Source organism: Dreissena polymorpha, chromosome 5, assembly GCF_020536995.1.
Source record: "Dreissena polymorpha isolate Duluth1 chromosome 5, UMN_Dpol_1.0, whole genome shotgun sequence".
Taxonomy (NCBI): domain Eukaryota; kingdom Metazoa; phylum Mollusca; class Bivalvia; order Myida; family Dreissenidae; genus Dreissena; species Dreissena polymorpha.
Window position 1 is genome coordinate 34696277 of NC_068359.1, and position 27003 is coordinate 34723279.

The window sequence follows — 27003 nt, forward strand, 5'->3', positions numbered from 1 at the left end:
ACTATTCCTTATGTGTTTTGTTATTTAATAATGAATAAATGCTAAAAAAATCTTGCTTCGCGCTCGTGTTCGAATTAGTGAAAAGCTTGTGGCTGCAATGTTACGTACTATGTTGAAAACGGTGTTTAACGCCAATAACAACAACAAAGCTTGTACAGAGTGAAGAATATTACAGATTGGTAAATAAAAGCAGATCTTTAAAAAGTAATTTTATTTCAAAAGAACAACTTTTATGATCATTATCAGAAGAATATGAAAATATCTGCTTAAATTTGGACCTTATGATAATAGTTTCTTGACCACTAAATTTATGAAATAAAATATAAGAAAATACAATCACAATGTTTTATAACATTATCAAAATTCAATTGAATTAAAAAAATAAATGACTAGTATTCACCATTATTAAGAATTAACTTAAACATTTTATACAACATAAAAAATAAAAAGTTCCTTTTAAGAATTCTAAACTTAAATTAAGGAAAGGGAACAAATTCTTCTCTGACCGACATCTGGAATGAATTGCCTATACACATAGGTATTACATAGATTGGTTTTAAGAGGTTGTTTTATCCAATAAAAAGCTCGTTTCAGTTCAGAAATGGTCTTGTAAAAAAAAAATCGTATGATTGGTATGGTAAAAAATTTGTCAACTTTTCGGCGACTCAAAATTTTCATCGTCATCGTCACATCAGCAGCAATTCGTTGACGACGCGTCGACGATCTGATTAATCAACTCACCACTAACTATAAATGAGTATCTAAGTGGTAAAGGGTTAACTTAAGGTCAGGTTATCAGGTCTGTATACTGATGTCCTTGTGTTGGAAGATTAGTATTGTTGTTTGTTTCCAGGTAATGTATGAAAACAATAATGTTTGTAATTAGCATCTACATGTATGTTCAATTATTGTGTCACAGTATTCAATAACATCCGTTGTGGCATTCTCACATTCAATCTATAGAGACAGGTAGAGAAAGAACCTGATAAAGCAATAACCATGGATTGAAATATCATATGAAATTGTTAGTGCTAATTTCATTGTGTTTGCTATCCCGATCTGAAAAACATGTGGTGAATAACGAGAAAAATAAACATGCTAGACAGACTGGTTAATATGACTATGTACCAGTGACGAGCAATGCGTAGGTGGTTAAACCAAACATTTTTCTGCTTGTTTATCATTGACAATAACATAATAACAATAGCATTGTTGATAGAGGTGGCCAGAGTCTTGCCAGAATCACCAAGGAAATATAAATATTAGAAATCAGGCTGTCTGAATCTGTCTGGTAATGGGAAATACATGAGATGGCTTATTAATCAATGAGAAGTGAAACTTTGCAGCCAGTATACTGCCTGGTTATTATTATTTCTGGTGAGATTTGTGAGTTTTTGCTTGGTCTAACAAGAATTGGAGAGTTCTATATGAGTTAGTAACTGATCCATTTAATCTCACAGTGAAAGAATGTACTGCTATTAGGTACTTTTGATCTTCATATAACATAAACAAGTAATATGATATCAAAAGTTAGTGTTTCATTTTGACACATTGAAATCCCGTAATTATATCTCATTGGGTAGACAACTACAACAGTTATCTTTTATTAGAAGCAAACAGGCAAATGCTGATAGCCTATTCTGGCTTTCATGAAAGATATTCAATCAAGCTGACCTTGTATTGACCCCGGAATCTGCAAAGTGAAATGTATTTTATTGAAAGTGCACAGTATTTATTTATTTTGGCCTGATGGTGAGAAATATCTCAAATGTTTTTTATTAGCTGCTGAAAAGGTCAATTAAGGTCAACACTTTTGTTAGGCATCTAGGCTGCAAAAAAAAGTTGAACTATGAATGATAAACTTGTTTAATGTACTGACATTATACTCAAGAAGTAGCAAGGAGTAATACCAGTATGGTCGTTTTGTGTACTGTCAAATTTATCGTTCATGATAACTCTTTGAGTGGTATAAGGAAAAAGCAACCTCTTTTGCCAAAGAAATTAATTCATTTTCTTAGACGGTGACATTTCTTCTAGTCTCCTCAGAACTTAACCTCTCTTTCTGAAGAATTTAAATCATATTCATACCTGTTGACATTTCTTCTAGTCTCTTCAGAACTAAGAACAATCTTCATCAATGCAAGACAATGACACCGTTTATCTCAATGTTATTGTAATGATCGGCATTCTATGAAGGGAATGACCTTGCAATTACTGGGCAGGCATTGCAGGGGATCCATTCTCTATAGATTTCCTGAAAGTTCAAGTGTGCATTGATCTGATTATTCGTTTGTTGCTATTGATTGCCAGGCCACCACAGGACTTGGTCAGAATGATTGTTGTCAGTTTCCTTGGAATTTTTGCCCTAGCCCTGTCTCAGGTAAACAAATTATCGGTCTATTGCCATTCAGGCTGGAAACCGGCACAATCAATTAATTACCATATTTTGTCATGTATAGCCAGAAGTTATATATGGTAAACTTTGTTACTTTTCTGTGGTCATGAATTGTGCAGAATATTTTTTTATTTATCTGGGTCTAATTGCTGCAACCAGTAGTGAAAGAGTTGTAAGCAAACTTGATGGTTTTCCAATTACTGGCTTTGGCCAGTATGTGAGAATTGTGCTTTCATTTTCCATAATAAAGAATAATTAGTTGATACAGTGTCTTGACTTAAATCTCAGTATTCTTAACTATTCAAAAGAAGTTGTTCTCCGTTATAATCAATAAACTTATATGAAAACTAATTAGGAATAATTATTAAAAGCGCTTTTATCCGAAACACATTTTTCGAAAGAAATATATAATTTATTACAGAAAAAATGTCAACTTAACCTGATGCATTCCACATGCCCTGGTTTTGATGTCATTTTGCATGGTGTTGAAATACAAAAACAGAACTTTTTTACCATATGAGTGATGATAATTTTAACAGATTTTCATTGTCTCTGATAACACAAATTGCACCGATCTGATAACACAAATTGCACCGAGTCTGCGTGAACTCAGAACTGGTAACACCGTTTTAGAAAACAAGCAGCTCTTGCTGGCACAGGACTTCACAGCCCTCCGGTATTGGGGTACCAGTACCAAAATTTCTACCCATGATTGCAAGCTGGATAACTCCTGGATCTCAGCTTTTGGCTTGATGGAGTGTGTTAGGGTGTCTGGGGTAGCTGGTTCCCGGGTATGAATGTCATTATGAGTGTCCTGGGTTAGCCTCCTGCATTCTACAGGCACAATAAAGCACATGAATAAGTAAATAACATGTGCCCTGTGACTGTGTCTGGTAGTTATATAATGGGTGTAGAAGCATGCATTTATAATCTTGTGGTGAAATAAAACATAGTTAAATTGGCATTGATGTGAGTTTGGACAGTAAAATAAAAAGCATAACCAATTTAAAGAAGTTTACTTTAACAACATTGAAAGGAGCTCTTTTAAAGCAGGCCTTGTTTGTGATGATGGCTATTGTTTACCATCAGTTTTAAAGAGGGGTAATTTGAAAAAGTGGGTTTTTTATTGAAGTGGTTTACTCAAGCGGGGCTGAGAGCTGATGGCCATTCAATGTGGGAAATGATCGGACACACTTGACTGTTGCCCTTGGTGAGAAATCATGTACCAAAACTATGCAATTTACGGCTTGTTATCTAGAGCTATATAGGTTAAAGTTGAAAAATACCATTAACTGGTCAGATGCTAAATAAGTATGCGTTATATGTAAAATTTCAGCCAGTTTTTGCTGAATGACATGGGCTGGATAAATCATATCTAATTGTACAGGGGTGTAAACCCCCCAAAATTCCACTAACCCTGTAGGTTTACTGTGATTTCCCTGAGGAAATGTGAACTTGCTTGTACAAATACATGTTATGAAACTTTTATAAATAAATAAAAAAATTAAAAAGTTTAACAAAAATTTGATGTCTTTCATTGTTGTATTTCGTTCATTGATTTAGTGCAGGTATTTGATCCCATTCCCAATAGAAAAAAAGAATATTTTTTTCCAAAGGGGACCTAAAAACTCATAATTGAAGGTGTTTTTTTTCGATCTCAACATTCAGTTAACACTGTATTATGTGAATTGGGAATAAGACATCAATTTGGGAATAAATTGTGTTTTATCAAAAGTGCATAATATGCAGTTTTATATGTTGTATTTATCTACTTTGACAATTTATAATTAAAACAGATACTTGCATATATAATAGTATCATTTAAATTGATTTTACTTCAAAACTGGATTTTTTATTAATTTAACAAAAAATCCTCATGAAATGAAACTGTGTCCATGGCGCATGGACACGGTTTAAAAATACACTTTAAATGATAAAAATACAATCACTGTTAATGAAAAAGTCATGGAAAATTGCTTATTAAGCTTAAATTATAGATAATATATTACAAAAATAAATGTAGATCATGAAATGAATAGTTTTGTTAGAGAAAATCACCAAAATGATGTCCATTCCCAGTTTGATGTCTTATTCCCAATTCACATAATACAGTGTTAGTTCATCTCCCATCGATGTCATTAAGTTTAGCCTTAGTAATCATACTATGGAAAACACTTGCATTCTCAGTTTTGAAGCATTTGTTAGCAAGACAACAACACACATTTCCATTTTGAATGCTTGCTAATGCTTGTGTTAATAAATAATGTAGAAAATCATCATTGAAGATGTTGAAATTCATCAATGTTCTTTCGTTCGTACTTCCTTGGGATTCGGTTTATGTCTTGGGTTTGGTTGATGTGTTTATTCTTCATTGAATGCGATGATGAAAAATTGCTTTTAGAATTCAATAGGATTTGTGCTTTGATAAGGAGGTTGCATGATGTTTTTTTTCTGACAAATCTCACCCGCATGACAGTGAAATAAATTGAATGCAGTAAAATCTTGTATGAAATTATGTATTGTCAGAGTGTTGCTTTCAAAACAACTGGATAACTTTCCGAAATGTTAACACAAATATTTGCATTTATTTCTTGAAACACATCTTAAATGATATGATTTTTTTATCATTCTGCGATTGTTTAGTCTGCACTTTCCAGATTTGTGTATTCCATCTGGGTTCCACTTGTCCATGTATACAATAATAGTGCCAGAAAAAAATTGTTAATTATTATTGATGCATTTGTATCTGGTGCTCTGTGGAGTGTACCCATATTATACAAAAATTGGAGACAATGATTTTCTGCATTTGTAATATATTTTAGTTACTCACATGCTAAATGTTTCATTATCATGTAATATTATTGCTTAAATATTGAACAACAATTTAACTTTTAATGCAAGTAACTTCTTTTAAGTGCATTGATTTAACGTACAACATATAAGGATGTAATTTTGCTGACCCAAATTATTGTCAGTATTCTGAAGTAGAAAATAACAGTAACATGCTTCATTGTGGGGTGAAGGCCAACATCTGCATAGTTGTTTACTTATAAATACTGTATTTTGAAATAAAGAAATTGTTTATGTTGGGTTCAGGTTTTATATGGGCTTATTTCAAGACACTGTATTACATGGAGGTTAATAAAGTGTAAATCTTTCTGTGCTATTCATCATTTTGTCTTGAAATCATTCTCTTCTATCAAAGACTAGTTAAAAAAATGTCTATGGAAAACAAACATTGTGTCATCTGACTCGAGGTAAAATAGCTTTTTTTTCTACATTTTTGAGTATAGAAATATATCAAAACTAGAAATGGCGCGGCAGAGGCCGACACGTATCCCCACGCCGAATGTTTGACCTAGGTGTGCCCCAGGGTTGGTAATGGGGCCATGCATAGTTGAGATTGACCGTATTGTCATAAGAGAGGTTCAGTATCAATTTGAAGTGAATCGGTGTAGAAATGAAGAAATTATAGTAAAAGGCAATTTTGGGTGGGTGTGGTCTATGTGGGCGGGGCGCCCCAGGGTTGGTAATGGGGCCATGCATAGTTGAGATTGACTGTATTGTCATAAGAGAAGTTCAATATCAATTTGAAGTGAATCGGTGTAGAAATGAAGAAATTATAGTAAAGGCAATTTTGGGTGGGTGTGGTCTATGTGGGCGGGGCCCCAGGGTTGGTTATGGGGCCATGCATAGTTGAGATTGACCCTAATGTCATAAGAGAGGTTCAGTATCAATTTGAAGTGAATCCATGTAGAAATGAAAAAATTATAGTAAATGGAATTTTTTGGTGGGTGTGGCCTATGTGGGCGGGCGCCCCAGGGTTGGGATTGGGGCCATGCATAGTTGAGATTGACCCTAATGTCATAACAAAAGTTCAGTATCAATTTGAAGTGAATCCGTGTAGAAATGAAAAAATTATAGTAAATGGAAATTTTTGGTGGGTGTGGCCTACAGTACAGCCAAAGCGGCACAAACATAATCCGCGGCTACGCCACGGCCAGATTATTATTCCGCGGCGGCCGAATCGTGTGTTCACGCAGCGTATCGCCGTGGCACTCGGCATCGATCCGCGCAACGACGTACTTTCGCGGAGTAAATCCGCCGCATACGTACGCGGCGGATCGAGTGAAAAGATACATGTATCCACCTACATGTACATACATGTATGTGTAGCGTTGAATTAATTACGCGCAACTGTTTATGTTTCGTTCGATTATCATTATTAAATTTGTAATCCGTAACACACTTCCAAATTTTAATGCTTACGCGTCCTTTGGCAAATTCTAGCGTCAAATAAACAGTGCTAAAATATCCTTTGTTTCATAAAAAGCGCGCGAAAATTATGCAGACATGTAGAACGTCGCTTGGAAAGTTTGGGTGTATTTTGTGTCGTATAAATACATGAACATCACGTCAGGCGTTAATCGCGTGTTCAGTGGAGAAAAAAAACGCCCCGATTAGACGTTATTTCATCATCTCTATAAATAGTAACAAATGCCAAAATGTATTTGATACTTAAGGAAATATCGAGAATGTTTGTGTATCGTAAATATTTACCAGCATTTGCTTTAAAACTGGAATATACGGGATTATCGGGTAATTAGTAGAGATATTAACTGTATAATATGAACAAAATAAAACGTGTTTATATACGCATATTCAAACAATAGTTATAATAAGCTGATAATTAACAAAACTACATATACATCGTCACCGTCTTGATTATTGATGTGGCTTCAAACTGCTAATTTTCTCAGCTAAAATATAATAGCGGAATCAACATGCAATTAATTTATAAATCCACCATAATATTGCTGGAGCCTTGACCACTTGTATGTGCGAAAACATAATTACGTGACCTTGTTTATGTGTGAAATACATACGCTACGGGCGGGAAACAAACTTAATAATTGGCAAGACACATTAACTATGCTTACATGTATATGCTAATACAATTCGCGCACAATAAATTTATTATGATTTTAATTATTATTATAATTGTTCTTTCAAAATTTGTTAACTACATGTAACTAATAATAAAAAAATAAATCATGATCGCATCGACTCGGCATCATGTCGCGGACCGCGGCATGCCTCGGCGGACAGATGCGAAGTTTCGCGGCGAAATGCGACTTGCCGCCGCATACTGACGCGGCTTCAACGACTGACGCGGCATCGACTCGTTTCGCCTTGCCGCCGCGGATCGCGAAAAACGTTTGTTCCGCTTTGGCTGTACTGTATGTGGGCGGGGCGCCCCAGGGTTGGGAATGGGGCCATGCATGGTTGAGATTGACCGTATTGTCATAAGAGAGGTCCAGTATCAATTTGAAGTGAATCGGTGTAGAAATAAAGAAGTAAATGTAAAATAACCTAAAAAAATGAGTGATAATTTCTGACGCGGCCCCACCCCAACCGCTATAACTTTTGACCCAGGGGTCAGATCAAAATTCCAAATAGTGCAGGGTCGCACATATGCTCATAGCTACCATGTGTGTAAGTTTCAAGGTTCTAGTGCTTTTAGTGTAGGAGGAGATAGTGGCCAGGACGGACGGACAGACAGACGGACGGACGGCGGAGATAACCACAATATCCCCACCTTTTTTTCAAAAAGCGTGGGGATAAAAATTATTAGTTCAATGAATACTTATATCACTCACTATTATAAAAAAAAACTAATTATGTCAAAATGTCAAAAAGGGTGAAAATGTTTGTGTTTACGGTTTGACAACACAATTATTGCCATTCCAGTGTCCTCTCAGACCAGAAAACGATATAGCTATTAAAACTGCACAAGGTCCAATACACATTGCCAGAGTGCTGGCTCTTCTTGCATTGATACATTGTTGTCAAATACCTACTTGCTATTGGCTGGCCAGTAATTTTCAGTTGGGCCATTGATAGCTATGTGATTATAAGACCTTGTAGCCAAATTAAGCAATGTCAAATACCTACGTGTTATTGACTGGCCAGTAATGTTCAGTTGGGCCATTGATAGCTATGTGATTAGTAGACCTTGTAGCCAAATTAAGCAATCTCAAATACCTACTTGTTATTGACTGGCCAGTGATGTTCAGTTGGGCCATTGCTAGCTTTGTGATTATAAGACCTTGTAGCCAAATTAAGCAATGTCAAATACCTACTTGTTATTGACTGGCCAGTAATTTTCAGTTGTGCCATTTATAGATATGTGATTATCAGACCTTGTTGCCAATTGAAGCAATGTCAAATACCTACTTGTTATTGACTGGCCAGTAACATTCAGTTGTGCCATTGATAGCTATATGATTATCAGACCTTGTAGCCAATTGAAGCAATGTCAAATACCTACTTGTTATTGACTGGCCAGTAATTTTCAGTTGTGCCATTTATAGATATGTGATTATCAGACCTTGTTGCCAATTGAAGCAATGTCAAATACCTACTTGTTATTGACTGGCCAGTAACTTTCAGTTGTGCCATTGATAGCTATTTGATTATCAGACCTTGTAGCCAATTGAAGCAATGTCAAATACCTACTTGTTATTGACTGGCCAGTAACTTTCAGTTGTGCCATTGATAGCTATATGATTATCAGACCTTGTAGCCAATTGAAGCAATGTCAAATACCTACTTGTCATTGACTGGCCAGTAATTTTCAGTAAGGCCATTGATTGCTATATGATTATCAGACCTTGTAGCCAATTTAATAAATGTCAAATACCTACTTGTCATTGACTGGCCAGTAATTTTCAGTAAGGCCATTGATTGCTATGTGATTATCAGACCTACAGGGCTCAGCCTAGGTTCAAACTTGAGGGAGAAGTGACTTCTCCCTGAGCTGAAATTAGGGAGAAGTGAGGCCACTAGATGGAGAAGTGATTTCTGTTTGGCGATTAATAAAATCTTTGCTTGTTTTATGCCCCTCATTACACCAAGCCTTAGTATCATCATCAATGACAAACAAATGCTATTTTCAAAATCAATAAATCCTTACATATTAAGTCACATAAATCAATTCATACAAATAAAACTTGTGATAATCCCATGTGCATCATGAAAATAAACAGTACTTTAAAAATGCAATGAAAATCCAAACCCTATTTACATCATAATGTACATGATAATTAGTCAGTGATTTTTTCACCCAATTGGGAACAGGTCCATGCCATTGGGAATTCTTCGCGCCATGAAATCACCAAATTGTGGTAAAAACGAGTCTTAACAAAACACAATCTTAATGCATGGGACATATAGTATATCTATTACTGTTTATCCGAATTGTAAACATATCCTAAATATGTACACTTGAGAATGCCATACCTGTTTCATTTAATCATCCAAATTTTCCTTGTTGTTATCTGGTTTAACAAACCTTATTACACGTACATGTTTGTTAAATCCAGTTATAATGCTTTCTCCATTATTGAATCACCATTACTTGTAATTTGAATCGCCAGCTTTGAATTGAACGCAGGTTTAATGTTACAATACATCTGCCATTTGCAATGTCGAAGGTCATGAGTCATGACGTAGCAATTTTATTCTACTCAGATAATTTATATCTAATCGAGGAAATGTGTTTGCTCAATGTCTATTGTGTAGTATTAGGACTTGTTAGTATAAAAATGAACTGTGATTCCAGTTTATATAAGATGGGTGTTATTCGTAATTATCGGTGGATTAACAAACTGACAAAACTCGCTGGACTTTAACAGTAGTGGATCTACGTGAATAATAGACCTTTGATCAATTTTGTTTTTCTTTCATAATTTTTCCGACTTTCTTTAACCGTGCCGTCTGCCAAAAACCTGTAATTATCGAATGGTCAATAAAATTATCACGTAATCATTAGACAACTTACAGCACGCGCAAAGAGGTTGCGGGATATAAAATAAAGTCGTTTACGTATGGATACGATAGATAAAATTATGGAAATTAGCACTACAGTTTGCACGGGTGGGTTGTTAGTTTTTGTTTATGTGGTTATGAATTAATATCTGACAAAATAAATTGCACATCGACTGGATAATTAGTGTTTAAGAGTTTTGAAACACGAAACAAGTAAACTGTAGAACATACTAGAATAAATCGTATTCATATTTACTGTTGGGAATGTGTTGCGCGTGTAAACTTTTTTGAGCGTAAATATATGCCTATAACAACGTCATTTCATCGCTCAGGCAAACTACTGCATATGTATATACAATGCGTGCGTTCTCATTGGTAACTATCGATGTCAATGTACTGCTTAACTCCACCTGCAAGGCGTGTACTAATTGGGCTTGCAGAACAGAGAACTATCCAAACTGTCGGCAAAATGACACTCGCTATGATCTTTTGATCTAAACCGTTTCTGTTTGGAGTGAATGCCCATGTATGCTAGTTGCCTGGATAAGCTTTCACAGCAGTCGATCTTTTGCTGTGATAATAAACTGATAACATAACAAGAGTTATCAGTGACTTTATGACATGTGAAAATAGAGAATTTTTAGATGAAAAAGTTGAGAGAGAAAAACGTCGATGCTGTAAAAAAAAGAAGGCGAAGTCAACTTCTCCTTCATGTTATAAAAGGGCGACATTATTATGTCCCGGGCGAAGATGTCGCCAACATCGCCCTCACGGCTGAGCCCTGGACCTTGTAGCCAGAGAATTGCGATTTTATGAAATATAAAAAAGGGGGGTGTCACTTCAAAACATGAGAGAAAATATTGTTTCCCTTTGTGATTACTGTGTTATTATGCTATATATTTGACAAGGCCCTCTGTATTTTTTGCCCATATTTCTTAATTGTCTTAATTGTCCTGGAAAACCAGGAAGAAAGGACATAAATAAACACTTATGCTGCAGTCAAGGCAATATTATATACACAGCAGCAAAACAGTTATTTCTCACTGGTGTGGGTAGGTGGGTCAGCATGGGGCTTGTAAACCACATGTCAAGTATTTGAGCAGAGATTTTTTATTATGCCCCCCTTCGAAGAAGAGGGGGTATATTGCTTTGCTCATGTCGGTCGGTCGGTAGGTCGGTTGGTCGGTCGGTCCGTCCACCAGGTGGTTGTCGTATGATAACTCAAGAACGCATACGCCTAGGATCATGAAACTTCATAGGTAGATTGATCATGACTCGCAGATGACCCCTATTGATTTTGAGGTCACTAGGTCAAAGGTCAAGGTCACGGTGACCCGAAATAGTAAAATGGTTTTCGGATGATAACTCAAGAACGCATATGCTTAGGATCATGAAACTTCATGGGTAGATTGATCATGACTCGCAGATGACCCCTATTGATTTTGAGGTCACTAGGTCAAAGGTCAAGGTCTAGGTGACCCGAAATAGTAAAATGGTTTCCGGATGATAACTCAAGAACGCATATGCCTAGGATCATGAAACTTCATGGGTAGATTGATCATGACTTGCAGATGACCTCTATTAATTTTGAGGTCACTAGGTCAAAGGCCAAGGTCACGGTGACCCGAAATAGTAAAATGGTTTCCGGATGATAACTCAAGAACGCATACGCCTAGGATCATGAAACTTCATGGGTAGATTGATCATGACTCGCAGATGACCCCTATCAATTTTGAGGTCACTAGGTGAAAGGTCAAGGTCACGGTGACCCGAAATAGTAAAATGGTTTCCGGATGATAACTCAAGAACGCATACGCCTAGGATCATGACACTTCATAGGTAGATTGATCATGACTTGCAGATGACCCCTATTGTTTTTGAGGTCACTAGGTCAAAGGTCAAGGTCACGGTGACCTGAAATAGTAAAATGGTTTTCGGATGATAACTCAAGAACGCTTTTGCCTAGGATCATGAAACTTCATAGGTAGATTGATCATGACTTGCAGATGACCCCTATTGATTTTGAGGTCACAAGGTCAAAGGTCAAGGTCACGGTGACCCGAAATAGTAAAATGATTTTCGGATGATAACTCAAGAACGCTTTTGCCTAGGATCATGACACTTCATAGGTACATTGATCTTGACTCGCAGATGACCCCTATTGATTTTCAGGTCACTAGATCAAAGGTCAAGGTCACAGTGATAAAAATCGTGCTCACACAATGGTTGCCACTACAATGGACAGCCCATATGGGGGGCATGCATGTTTTACAAACAGCCCTTGTTTACTTAATTTGTCTATAATACTTTATAGTACATGATTGTTATCTATAATTTTATTGCATTTTTCACATGAATTACCAATCTCAATGATTCAAGTTTTATTGGTAGATAAATGGTTTACTTTATGCTGCAAAACTTCCATGTGGATTTTTGCACACACACAAACAAAGTGCACTTAATGTACAAAATACAGTAAATCTTGTATTTAGAGACCACTAAAGGGAGTAACCAAAAGTGGTCTCTTAATAAAATGGTCTCTAAATTAAAAAGGCCATTTGGGATAAATGCGGACCTTTTATTTTAAATCCAGATGCAGGATTATCTCCTTTTGACACAATGATGTCAGCTTGTGTAATCAAATGAATCTAAATATAAATAAATGAATAAAAGAAAGTTTTTTACTAAAAAAATAGTTTTATTTGTTCTCTCTAATTCTAAATACAATGTAAATGGTTTGCACTGCAGATAATGGGTTTTTCCGACTCCAAACTCATTCGCGATAAATTTACATGCACTTTTACTCTTCGACACTTCCAATACCCGAATTTTCTCATTTAACGTTAACACTTTCCGTTTTGACATTTTAATTTCTGCATTTAAGCTTATATATATATATCTTATTCGATTATGGTACATAGGGAAATAAATAAAACACCTCGATTGAAAACTAAATAAACAGACCTGATTGGAAAATTTACTAACACAAACTTATTAGCATAATAACAATTAAAATTTTTTAATGAACGGATTTCGACACATATTACAGATTAATAGTTTATTAGTTTATTTTTTACAACTCTTGAGAACACTGTGAAATGTTTGACGCTTCGGCGCATTGTTTCTGCAATAAAATCGGCGATCAAATTTGTCACTTAACGTCCCAGATAATAAACTCTTTAATCCGTAGACTGTTGGCAATACATCACTGTATTATTCAACACCACAAATTGATATGCAGTCAGCATTATCACCGGTCAGAACCAGTCATCGAGACAAAGGAAAATGGCAGGTGTGAAATCAAAACAAAGATGTAATCGATCATCTTATCGGCTTAGATAAACAATTAACACTGATTTGTACCTGAATGGTCAACAGATTATTTACTGCAAAGCGGTCGCTTAATTCAAGACTTGGACATCAAAATACACTAAAATCTGCGGTCGCTGGTCGCGTAAGACAAAAGTCGCTTAAAACAATATGAAAATGTAGTAAAAACGCTCGGGCGGGATTCAAAGTGGTCGCATAAGACAAAGGTCGCTTAATTCAAGTGGTCGCAAGCACAAGATTGACTGTACTTTAAATTATTGAAAAAAAATCAAATTGTGTGTCTCAAACTAAAACAATTTAGTTGCTTTTTGCAATTACCATTAGGTTAAGGTTAAATTGTGAAATACATGAAAATATACAGGTATGTACACATGTTTCTGTAAATATCCGTATTAATAATGCACGATATTTGGTATCTAAATACAGAATCCGTGAAAGATTTTAACGTCATATTCACGAGGGAAAGGTTAATAGTAGTAATATATTGTATACTATCACAATGAAAACAATCAATATTATAATTTACCTATGAAACTTTATGAATGATGATGATGATTAAACATTGATGAAGTTCATGTTCTGTTAATTTGATATTTTTAAGATACAATTCATCAGAAGTTTAGTAGACCCGGCCATGTGCTGTGTGTTGTCAAGTGCTGTAGTGAATGGTTCAGTAATGGCCTTTGGTATGATGCACACTCTGGGACACACACTGCTCATTGTGTTTGTTAACTCAGTGATGGATAGAGATGTGTGATAGTTTCCCTCTGAAGGTATAGGGTGACTGATTGCCTTTGATGAGCTTAACCCATTTATGCCTAGTGGACTCTCCCATCCTTCTACATTGGATCAATTTATTTCCAAAATTAGGGATGTCTAGTATATTTATTACTATATATTCAGAACATTTCTTACATAAATTCCTTTAAGCAAACAGCGCAGACCCAGATAAGACGCAGCATCATGCGGCGATTCATCTGGGTCAACGCTGTTTGCCAATGCCTTTTTCCTAGACGCTAGGCATAAATGGGTTAATTGTTATTGTTCACAGGATATTTTTGTAAAGAAATTTTATAGAGAAATGTGATATGGCGTCTAAAAAGTTCCCTAATTGTGCTTCACTAGTTACATGTGTTGAAATAGTTTTTAAGGTTATTTCCAAAGCCCAAGTCTAAAGTCAGTATGGGAAAGGATCTGGTACACAACTCTGGTCTAAACATACTGCAGCTTCCACACTCAGAATCTCAAAGACTTCATAAAATTAAAATAAAAACAGTTAGACAGCTGGCTGTGAAACACTTGACAGTCCTCTCACACTCAGTGTTACCTGTCATCAGTGGCTGTCAGAATGGACATGATGACATCTCAGGTGATAAACATGACACTTTCATAGATCACAAAACTTGTCTGGACCATTGTCTGGTATAGTTATCATGCCTGTTTCATACAATGATTCTTTCATTGATAACATTTTTATAGATGCCAGGGAGCTGAAAATACACTATATATCAAAAAATGTTTTCATTAAGTATACTGTATATTATGTGTTCAAATGCACCATACATGTTTAACTTAATACTCTCAGAAAATATTGATCAAGTCACTTTCATTGGAGAATCTCAATTGTTAAAAGATAAATATTTTTACAAAATAATATGTTTCCAAGGCAATATTACCCATTATTAGCTGATTCCTTAATTAAGTCAGCTACTACCTTAATGTGTGAGGTTGAGAATAGATAAAAAATTGAGAATTGTAATTCATTCCAGTTCAGAAATGAATTTTCATAACACGCATTAAAATTCTCATAAAAAATCTAATTATAATTGAGCATAATAACATCATAATTATTAAGTTGTATCGTATTCCCTGGGAGTGGAGAAGTATTAATTAAAATAAATACATTTGCACAACAGCAAAGTGGGGGTAATAAATTCTTGTTGTCATTGTTAACTAGCACTAATTAATGGTGACTATTATTTTCAATATTAGTTACTGTGTATGAAAATGACACCAGCTAAAAGTGCCTGGCTGATTTATTACAGTCGGTTTGATTGACATTTAGCTCAAAATGGTTTCGGGGCTGTGAGGTATACACACTGCTGTTCTATCAAGTATATACATGCAACAGGCCTACTTGGTTAATTATTAGTAGTTGTTTGGTGTTTAAAGGACAAATTAAGTAGTTTCGGTAAATAACTCTGGACCTATTGCATTCTGGATACATGTACTTTGCATTCTGGATTCATGTATGTTGTTCAATTTTGGTAAGTAAATCAGATTGTTATACAATTTTATGAAACTAAAAAAAGCTAGCTATTAAACACCCATGTGTTGTACTGGAACAAGCACTACTTATTTTTTCGATATCATAAGTGATATGGTACTCCCTGTTTCAAAATCATCTGTACAAAATGAGCGCAAACTAAATATAACAGCTACAACAAAATTGACAGAATGAGTATAGTGTACTGGGAACTCAGGTGTGTGAATTCATGGCTGAGTAGATTGATTAATTACTGTGTTTATGGACTAGAGGTGACATATTTTCCTGTTACTTGTAAAAAGGTGACACTGTAAATTTGTACAAATACAGGATATTTAATATCCTCTATTGGATGTATAGTATGGTGAATTTATGAAAATGTTAAGTTAAGGCTCCTCGTGCACATGTTTGTGAAAAAAAAGTATTACAGACTTGCCATCAAACATAAGCATGAGCACACAAGTTTGTTGATATTGTTGAAACAATTGGATTCACTATTAATAAAAGGTGACATTGCACAATGAAGAGTTTTGCATTAAGTCACACTGACTAGTTTAGTTGGTAGAGAGATGTACTGCACTTTTTCTAAGGATTGCATTTTGTTTTCCAGTAATTTGTGTAATGATTGGTCATGAGGACCCTCCCCCCCTCCCTCCCCCCTCCGCTTCCCCTGATTCAAGTCTGACAGTGTCTGTTGATGGCAAAAATATATGCAGGTAGTACTGGTAAACCAGCTTACCCAGGCAGTAAGTGTTACAAAACTTAGTAGGTCATCTGAGTACCACCATTACCATGATATGAATTAAGTAGTGTTAAACATGATGACAAATTCAGATAAACACATAAGCTGTTTTGCTGCAGGGAATAGCTAGATGAGTGATATATTGCACAAAGAATTGTCTCTTGAAGTGTGCAAAATAAGCAATGTTCTGTCATTACAAATATTTGCTAAAGGGCTGTACTTGTTATTTCCTGTGGCTATTAGCAGTTGAACACAGGTGGGCGTGTGACCATTGTTTTCAAGTGTCAAAGTACTTGTGTGACTATTTTTGTAAGTTTCAACACAAAGTATATTTGCTTGCAGTTAAACAACACTCGACAATTTAACTTCTGTACTTTAGTGCTATGAAGTATCTTTGTTGCTCCGGTATGATTGCATCTTTGCTATGAAAATGTTTATTTATAAATCTAGATGCATGGGTCAAGACTCCACTTTCACATACATGCCTGCCGTTTTCAAACAGTAAGACACGAACAAGACATATTAGAGAAATACATTTGGTCATCTTAATAGTGTTAGTACAAATGTTTACATGTATGTGTTTATTGATACATTAACCCTATACCACATAGATACATATTTTGACATGTTTGTAGTCCATTAAAAAGTAAAATTTAATTAAAAGACTTTTCTTACTAAATTCAAGTTTAAAGGCTTCATTTCCAAACCTTAGATACTGATGAGCAGCAAACAGCATAAAACCTGAACAGACTGCCAGTTACTCGCAGTCTGTACTGCTTTCATGCTGTTTGCACATAGCCATTTTCACTTTGCTTCTGATTGGGAAAGGGTAAAAATCATTTTATGCGTAGAAAATAATAAGTTTTACATATGATGTTTAAGAGTTGTCTCTCTTGTTGTTTGCCTTAATTATAATTATGAAGTATCCTGTTTTATGAAATGAGGCAGGTTAATGGCATCAGCTCATTATATAATAAACATAATGGAACCATCATATATTGTGTTTGATCATATTTCTGTACCAGCATGTGGGTGTATGATAAAAGAGTGCCATGCGGAGCAGTTGTTCTTTGAATTTCTTGTTTTATTGTAGACAGGTGCTTTGTTTTATTGAACCAAGAATCGTAGCAGAGTTTACACCAACCTGTGAATTGAATCCATTACAAGTTCTTCATTCAGACTCCCTGTATAAACTGTGAGTGGGTATTCCTTAGAAAACTGCCAAATCTTCTGCCAGTCTCTAACAATACAAAAATACTACATGGAAAATAACATCAACACATCGGCAGCTGAGTAATTTGCATAATTATGTTGCAATCTTGAAGTCAAGATTAACCCTTTACCACATAGTCATTCGTATTTTTAGGCATTTGTAGGCACTTAGAAAGTTACATTTAATTAAAGACCTTTCTTACTATATCTTTAAAGGCTCCATTTACAACCCTTAGTTACTGTTGAGCATCAAACAGCATAAAACCTTAACAGACTGCGAGTTACTCGCAGGCTGTTCTGGTTTTATGCTGTTTACACATAGCCATTTCAGTTTGCTTCTAAGTGGGAAAAGGGTTAACAATACAAAAAATACTACAAGGAAAATAACATCAACACATTGGCAGCTGAGTAATTTGCATGAATAATTTGCCATCTTGAAGTTAAGATTAAGTGAGCTAATTAAGTAAGATGTACCGGAGTGTTATATTTGGAATTGAAGATTAACATAACTGCTATTTGTAAACTTGGGTACATTGATCATGACTCGCAGATGACCATTATTGAATATCAGGTCACTAGGTGAAAGGTCAAGGTCACAGTGACAAAAAACATATTCACACAATGGCTGTCACTACAACGGAGAGCCCATATGGGGGGCATGCATGTTTTACAAACAGCCCTTGTTGTAAACTTGGGTTGATTAAGTGTAGAATGAAGCATTATTGCCTTTTGCTTTTTTATGCGTGACGTAAGATAATAATAATAATTTACTATTAAACTTTTAGTGCATTGATCTAAAGAATATAAGTTGAATTATTCATTTCACTTTTTTAATGCCCTGTTTATTAACCTAACTACATTTGAAGACAAATTTGCACATACTTTCATTTTTGTTTAATGGAAAGCAGCTTTATTTTATTTAGATAATGTGTCTCCATAAAACAGACATTTTTTTAAAAAGCATCTTATTTCTAGGTAGAGCCATTGCTTCCTGTGTTTTGCAAAAAAACTTATTTTTAAGTTAACAAGATAGACTGTTGACCGTATTGTTATTCTTTGTAATTTACGGTGTGTCAATGAAGTTTAGTTAATAAACTGTTAATACCGGTAAATAATCTAGTTTAATTTGTTACACTGCTGTGACAAAGAAAAGTTGATTTATTGTTCTCATTGTGTATTGTTAACTAACCCTTTCAGTGCTGGAACCGAATTTTAAAGGCCTTTGCAAACAGTTTGAATCCAGATGAGATGCCACAGAACGTGGGGTCTCATCAGGATTCAAACTGTTTGCTATTTTGATAGTATTCTTTGAAAAAAAAATCGAAGAAAATGCTAATTTTAGAAATTCTGCAGACAACATTTTAGCAGACGACAAATGTCCCAGCATGCAAAGGGTTAAGTGTTCGATTGCCTTGCAAGTACAATCAAAACAGACCCAGTTTTAATTGTATTATACAATTTATTGATACCAAAATAACATGTTTAAGACATGCACATTTAATGTAAGCCCAACCCGTCTTAAAAACTCTTCCATTAGAATTTTAGTACCAATTGCATGATCACTGCCTGTGATTCTGATTGGAAAAGGTGAAAATAAACATGTTTTTTTCAAGATCAATTGTTGGTTGTCCTTGAATTCATTATAGGAAAGATTCCTAGAAAACATGTCTCAGCTAGTTTAAAGCATCACTTAACAGCATTAAGTCCCAGGCAACCAGTGAACTTATGTTTACCTTAGTTACTACACTATGGTCCATATAAAATCAGGTAAATGTCAATGGCTGTCCTGATACTGTGTCAGCATTTTTTTTTTAAATTTGAATATAGTCAGTTACTTCAGTGGTCAGGCAAGCAGTAGAAAAGGGGGTTAAATGCTTGTGCGTAAAGAGTCATCCCACATTAGCCTGTGCAGTCCGCACAGTCTTTAAAGGACAACACTTTCTGCCTAAGATAGATTTTCGTCAAGAAGAGTCTTGTTTTAAACAAAACATTTCAATAACAGCAGAAGCATCGTCCCTGATTAGCCTTTGCTGACTGCACAGGCTAATCTAGGACGACGCATTTAGCACATGCATTAAGCCCCTTTTTCACAGAGCGAGGCTCATAAATAATGTAAGCAAATAAATATAGGAAAAATATGGAAATATGAAAGATTTTAATAAGATTTGCTTCCATTATGTTTCTGGTTCAATGACATTAGCAATGTGAGATCCTTGTATTTGGAGACATATCAACAAGTAATAGATAACAGAATTCTCAATGGAAGGTTTCCAAAAAAAAACAAAAATATATTGATAATCTCCCATCCAGCTACAAGTTCAACCTTAGTTAATATAATAATGAAAACACTTATTCTCAATTTTGAAGCATGAAGTGCAGCGAACTTTCTGAATCCAAAGGGAACCACAGCCCAATCCCCAAAATGGTGGGATAAAAAACACTGACACTGCATGCCCTTTAAGTGTCTGTATGTCATCTTGTTGGTCCAATACTTTACTTTCAAAGCTAATTTTGATGAAGCTTGATCAAAATTGCATGACAATATTGTATTAAGAAACTTTGAATTGGTATAGCTGATAAATAGAACTGCTTTGTAAGTGTTCTATGCTTTTGGACAATATTTCAAGCTGTTAATAGAAATACTCGGGTAACAATGATCTTATTATGTGTTGTAATACACATGAACAGTTTGTCTTTATGCTTAAAGTGTTTATTAGGTTACCTTGGTGTAATGGATATGACGTACGCCTAGAAACCCGGGATCACTTGTTTGATCCCCACAGTTGGAGTGTTTTTAAGATCTCCCCCATAGACCTGGTTCAACCCAGAAAACGGACTCAAAAGAGTTTCAATAAGTCTAAGGCTTTCAATGTTACAAGCTCAAATAAATAGGCTAAAATTATGTTAAATTTACAATAAGACAGTGTTCTTTAATTGTCTATTTGCAGACAGCAGCAAAGCATTGACATTACGGCGAGGCTAGGCTAGAAGCGCAAGTGGTGACTTGGTGGCAGGCAGCGTCGACTGTGCAGGTGCTACTACCAACAAAGCAGCAGCTGCAGTCTACAAGATGGCTGCCAACGAGGGGGAGCAGGTGGACGCGGTGCGTTCAACGTTCGGGCTCACCGTGCTGGAGCTGAGAGAGCTGATGAAACTTAGGAAAGAAGAGGGGTTTGATACCGTAACAACCCAGTTTGGAGGGGTTACGGAAATGTGCAAGAAACTGTATACTTCAGCCAATGAAGGTTTGTGTGTTCGATATTTTGTACCTCCTAATGGAGTTTACAGCATTTAAAAATGGTTTAATGCATGTGCATTAAGTGTAGTCCCAGATATTCCTAAACTTGATTTGTTTGCTAAGAAGATTCTTAAAACAAAAAATACCATAAAAGTGGAAAGTGTTTTCCCTTATCATCCTGTGCAGAATACTTGCTAATCTTTTACTACACTTTACACACATGCATTAAACCTATGAATTAGTAATTTTATGTTGTAATATTTCATCCAATGATGGTTTGTGTGATGACATGTAATTGTTCATTCAGTGAAGATTTGTGTGATATTTGATGTACATATAGTACAGCTTTTTTCTGCCCGCCAGTAGGGTGGCATATAGCAGTCGAACTGTCCGCCTCTTTCTGTCAGTCTGTCAGTCTGTGCGTCCGTCCAAAACGTTAACATTGTCCATAACTTTTGCAATATTGAAGATAGCAACTTTATATTTGGCCTGCATGTGTATCTCATGGAGCTGCAATTTTTGAGTGGTGAAAGGTCAAGGGTCATCCTTCAAGGTCACAGGTCAAATATATGGCTTCAAAGCGACGCAGTATAGGGGGCATTGTGTTTCTGACAAACACATCTCTTGTTGTCCATGTAATAATATTACAAAGGATATGTCGTTATTGAAGTTTTTAAAAAGGATTTTCAGAGCTTTTGTGCTTGCTTTGGTCAGCAAACAAATTAGTCAGTGCTATTTTTGTAGTGACTAAAAAATACTTGTAATTCTATATTTTCTTCATCTTTAAGTTCAGAAATGCCAAGACTCTTTGTTCAGTTATTCCCTTGGAAGTCTATAAATAACAGATCATCTCTTTTCTGAAATTCATCAAAATTCTCGTCATAAAATGACAGTTTATCATGCACAACAAATATAAAATAATGCTTCTGAAAGCATAATAAGATTTTAATTTTTTTTCTCTTGTCAGTTGGGAGTTATTCAATTTGATCAAATAATGATATCAGTCGAACTGGTTTTTGAAAAAATTAGTTCTTTATTGATGTAGCTTAATGAGTGTGGTATAATTACAGTTAATATTAATATAAGACCGAAAATATCTGTGTCTGTTTACTGTAACATGATGAAAATCACATGGATCAGTAGGTAGTTTTTTTGCTCACCTGGGCACATGGTGCTCACGGTGAGTTTTTAAGATACTGTGCCGATTGTCATCTGTCAGTCCATGAGTGTGTGCATTAAGTTTTCTTCTTATGACTTGATTGGCAGATTTTTATGAAACTACAGAAAATATCATACGGTGACTCTTTAAAATTTGTTGAAATTGTTGATTTCCGATTCATTTGAAGGTCACTGGGACTGAAAATATATTTTAAATTGAAAATTTGAAAAATCTTGTCTATAACCACAAGGGTCATTTGTTAGTATTTGGTGTGTAAGATTGTCTAGTGGTCCTCTACCAAGTTTGTTCAATCATGGCCATGGGGTCAAAACTGGGCGGACTGTCTTTATTCTTTATTAATTTATGTTTGGTAGCCAATTTGTATACCTTGGTAAATTTATTCTGCCATGATTTCATGTCTTGAAGAAGCAGTTGCACTTGTGATCACTGGGATTTTATTTCATTTTGGCTGTAAATGTTTGTCACTTTTCAATGCAATGAAAGCAGCTTGTGACAGGTTTGACACAAGTACATATCCTTTAAGAAAGTCAGACCCACATGAACATCATGAACATCATGAACATGTTTATAATGCACTTATTTTATTCAGTATATTTTTGCATAATTAAAAGTTGGTGACAATATGCCTTGTGCATCCAAAAGATTGAATCCTGCATTTATGAAACACAACATTCCTTATCTTGTGATCATTTTTATACGCCCGTCTATGACGGGACGTATTATGGTATACCCCGCGTCCGTCTGTCCGTCCGTCCGTCTGTCCGTCCGTATGTCTGTTAATGTCGTACGCTACGTCAAATATCCTTCGATGGATTTTTTTCAAATTTCAACACAATCTTAATATTGATAAACCCTGATCCCCTTTCGTTTTTGACGGAATTCTGAATTGTCGTTCCAGAGTTATGGGACTTTGTTCGTCAAAATTTCGTTATTTCATTGAATGTCCTACTGTAGCTATATAAAAATGTTAAAGTTGTTATAACTTTGGTATGCTTGGACCTAGAGTCTTGAAACTTGACATGAAGGTTGGCCAGAACTAGTAAGTAACCCCTGGACATTTCAAGGTCATTCATTTGAAGGTCAAGGTCACTGTGACCTTGAATGTAAAAATGTTAAAGTTCTTATTTCATGTTATAACTTTGGTATGCTTGTACCTAGAGTCTTCAAACTTGAAATAAAGATTGGCCAGTACTAGAAGATGACCACTGGTCATTTCAATGTCATTCATTTGAAGGTCAAGGTCACTGTGACCTTAAATGTTAAAATGTTAAAATTGTTATAACTTTGGTATGCTTGGACATAGAGTCTTCAAACTTGACATGAAGGTTTGCAAGCACACTTAGATGACCACTGGTCATTTCAAGGTCATTCATTCTAAGGTCAAGGTCACACAAGGTCACTGTGACCTTAAATGTTAAAATGTTAAAATTGTTATAACTTTGGTATGCTTGGACATAGAGTCTTAAAACTTGACATGAAGGTTTGCAAGCACACTTAGATGACCACTGGTCATTTCAAGGTCATTCATTCTAAGGTCAAGGTCACTGTGACCTTAAATGTTATTGTTGTTCATGTATCCTACCGTAGCTCAAATATCCCCCGATGGATTTTTTATACGCCCGTCTATGACGGGACGTATTATGGTATACCCCACGTCCGTCTCTCCGTCCGTCCGTCCGTCCGTCTGTTAATGTCGTACGCTACGTCAAATATCCTTTGACAGATTTTCTTCAAATTTTAACACAATCTTAATATTGATAAACCCTGATCCCCTTTCGTTTTTGACGGAATTCTGAATTGTCGTTCCAGAGTTATGGGACTTTGTTCGTCAAAATTTCGTGATTTCATTGAATGTCCTACTGTAGCTCAAATATCCTTCGATGGATTTTTTTCAAATTTCAACACAATCTTAATATTGATAAACCCTGATCCCCTTTCGTTTTTGACGGAATTCTGAATTGTAGTTCCAGAGTTATGGGACCTTGTTCTTCAAAATTTCGTGATTTCCATGCTCATGTACTTATAAAATAAACCATGTATTCAAATACAAATAAACTGAAGTAAAAAAATGATTCAAAGGGTTATTTATTACCTTACTACTTCATTGGCGAACGACGGGCGTATCATGCGCTCATGGCGCAGCTTTTATTTATTTTGCCACATTTTATTGTACTAGATCAATTGTATTGGAGTATCAAACAAAAGTTCATGGGTTCACATGCTTGATATCGGAAAGAGGATTGTGGATGTTTCAAAGCCGGGTCGTGTAACTCATCAGAATGCTGTTACTTAAAATTTGTTTTGATCATTATTACTTCTGATAATAATAACATCAATTTACATTTTGATTATGTAATTAATTGTGTTGTTGTTTTTTGTATTTCCATAAGCTTCATCTTTAATTTAACAGTATGACATGCAAAAGCAGATCTTGCGGACTCTCATGTAACAACTGTACTCCATATAATAAACTTATTAGAATGCTATTTTTACGCAACAATTTATTTTTACTCAACAGTAAACACCGATTTGTTTTGTTTACCTTGATATCATTATTTCGGATGGCTTTTCTGGACGAAATGTGGATGAATTTTTGTAGAATTTTCGTACCGGTATGATAAAAATCATATCGCAATTCAATATGCGGATTGCGTATTGTGATATATACCGATATACCAGTATATTGTTGCAGCACTAATATTGGATGTGTGACTTATTCTCCATTCTTTTTCTGTCACTGTAATTAGCTCTAAGGGCTATTTAACATTTCTACTCCATAATGCTGTTTTAACTTGAATGGAAAATGATTATGGTTACAATACACATATTTGGTTTTAGATTAAGAGGTCAAACTATACTAATGTAATTTTTGTGTGATTACTGGGCCACTAGCTTAGTTGGTAGCACACTAGACTATCATCCAGGCTTTGTTTCTTTGAATCCAAGCTTGGCCACATAAAGTTGTGCAGTCATTTATGAAGAAATAATTGATACATCCATCTACCTCTGACACCAGTCACCTTCTGTTTCAAGTACATTAGTGTGGCCATGTTTTTAGACCTATTAATTGAAGTAATTTATTATCACGGCCTTGAAAGCCTAAGGCTTATCAAACGCTCTTGAGTCTGTTTTCTGGGTAGAACCAGTAATTGGTGTCTTTGGGGAAGATCTAAAGAATGCTCCCATAGTGGAAATCGAACCTGCAGTGACCTCCCAGTGGCTAGGCTGATGCCATATCCAATATGCCATGGTGACATGTCTTAGAAAAATATTAAGCTTACACAGAAAAAGTAGATATTTATTAAATTATAAATAAAGATAATTGATATGATTGAAAACCAGTTAAAATGGCAAAAAAATCCAAGGAAAACAAACAGGTTTTATTTTGCTTTGTGTAAAAGGCACGGTATACATGATTCTGCTTTAAAATATGTAAATTGGACAATTTCCTATGCAGTATGGTAATAGAGTGCCATTAAGTTGTGTGAAAAATCAGCATGGCACTGAATCTCAGCGGGGGCGAACATTTCTCAGCGTCAAAAGCAACCTTCCAATGGTAGAAGAAATATTTACCAGATCAATCAATACGCTGTTGAGGCATTGCATGGCTTCTTTCTGCATCACCATTTTCAAACATCTTGCAACAGAGTTGTGTAAATTTTGTTGGAGCTTTGATGACTTTTAATTAAGCACCGATATAGTTTGTTGTTTATTTGTATAGTTATTATTGCAATTTTATTTGTATGTTGACCCTTTCCAGCTCAGAAAAAAGAGAAAATGGCTGTATGCAACCAGCGTTAAACCAGAACGGTCTGTGAGTCACTTGCAGACTGTTTAGGTTTTATGCTCTTTCCTGCCCATTAGTATCTTGCAGTTGAAAAGGAAGCCTTTAAAATTAGAATCTAGAAAGACAGTCTTGAATTTTATTTGATTTTTTAAGGGACTACAAATGCTTCAAAATGCTTTTTGAGGGGTAAAGGGTTCATAATCTTGAAAGGCACAAATATTTCTCTTAAGGGTCTTTACCCAATTGGTTTTTTTGTTTTTCCAGTTGTGTTCCAGTAAGTCCTGGTACCTCTACAAATATGACATCAAGGATAATCTAGACATATGGAACAGATGCATATATTACTTGAAACAATATACTTACTACAAACATGTCTTTTTGCTTTCATCGTGAAATTTTATACCTCTTTATTGTTAATCAAACAGATGGATGTAGTAGGTATTAAGGGCCAAATTATGAGGGGTTATTTTTATGCCCTCGGGTCGAATGATCGGGGGTACATTGTTTTTGGCCTGTCTGTCTGTTTGTTTTTGGCCTGTCTGTCTGTCTGTCTGTCTGTCTGTCTGTCTGTCTGTCTGTCTGTCTGTCTGTCTGTCTGTCTGTCTGTCTGTCTGTCTGTCTGTCTGTCTGTCTCAAAACTTTAACCTTGGTCATAACTTTTGCAATATTGATGATAGCAACTTGATATTTGGCATGCATGTGTATCTCATGGAGCTGCACATTTGAGTGGTGAAAGGTCAAGGGTCATCCTTCAAGGTCAAAGGTCATATGTATGGCTTCAGAGCGGCGCAATAGGGGGCATTGTGTTTCACAAACACAGCTCTTGTTTTTACTTAAAAGATGATCTTAATTTGCTTGAATCATCTTTTACATCAATTAATTATTTATTAATTAGAAAATCGGGACATTCATGTTATTATTTTTTGGGAATTTATGTGAATGACTTGCCTAAAATGAACCTGCCTGTTGTGAGAAGAGCCTCAAATTAAAAAATTTGCCAACTACTCACTATAGTAGCCAAAT

The 27003-nt window shown here is 35.4% G+C and overlaps 1 protein-coding gene and 1 long non-coding RNA gene across 2 annotated transcripts in view; both read left to right on the top strand.

Moving 5' to 3' along the window:
* Window positions 1-27003, top strand: part of LOC127831147 (plasma membrane calcium-transporting ATPase 4-like) — a 52894-nt gene that overhangs the window by 23473 nt on the left and 2418 nt on the right. Inside the window, exon 2 of the mRNA XM_052356139.1 lies at window positions 20724-21020. Within this exon, the coding sequence (XP_052212099.1) occupies window positions 20846-21020 (175 nt within the window). The 5' untranslated portion in view covers window positions 20724-20845. The remainder of the gene's footprint in view (window positions 1-20723; window positions 21021-27003) is intronic.
* LOC127881713 (uncharacterized) lies at window positions 21051-24058 on the top strand. Its single transcript, XR_008050212.1, has 2 exons — window positions 21051-23433; window positions 23589-24058. It is a non-coding gene; the product is annotated as an uncharacterized LOC127881713 (long non-coding RNA).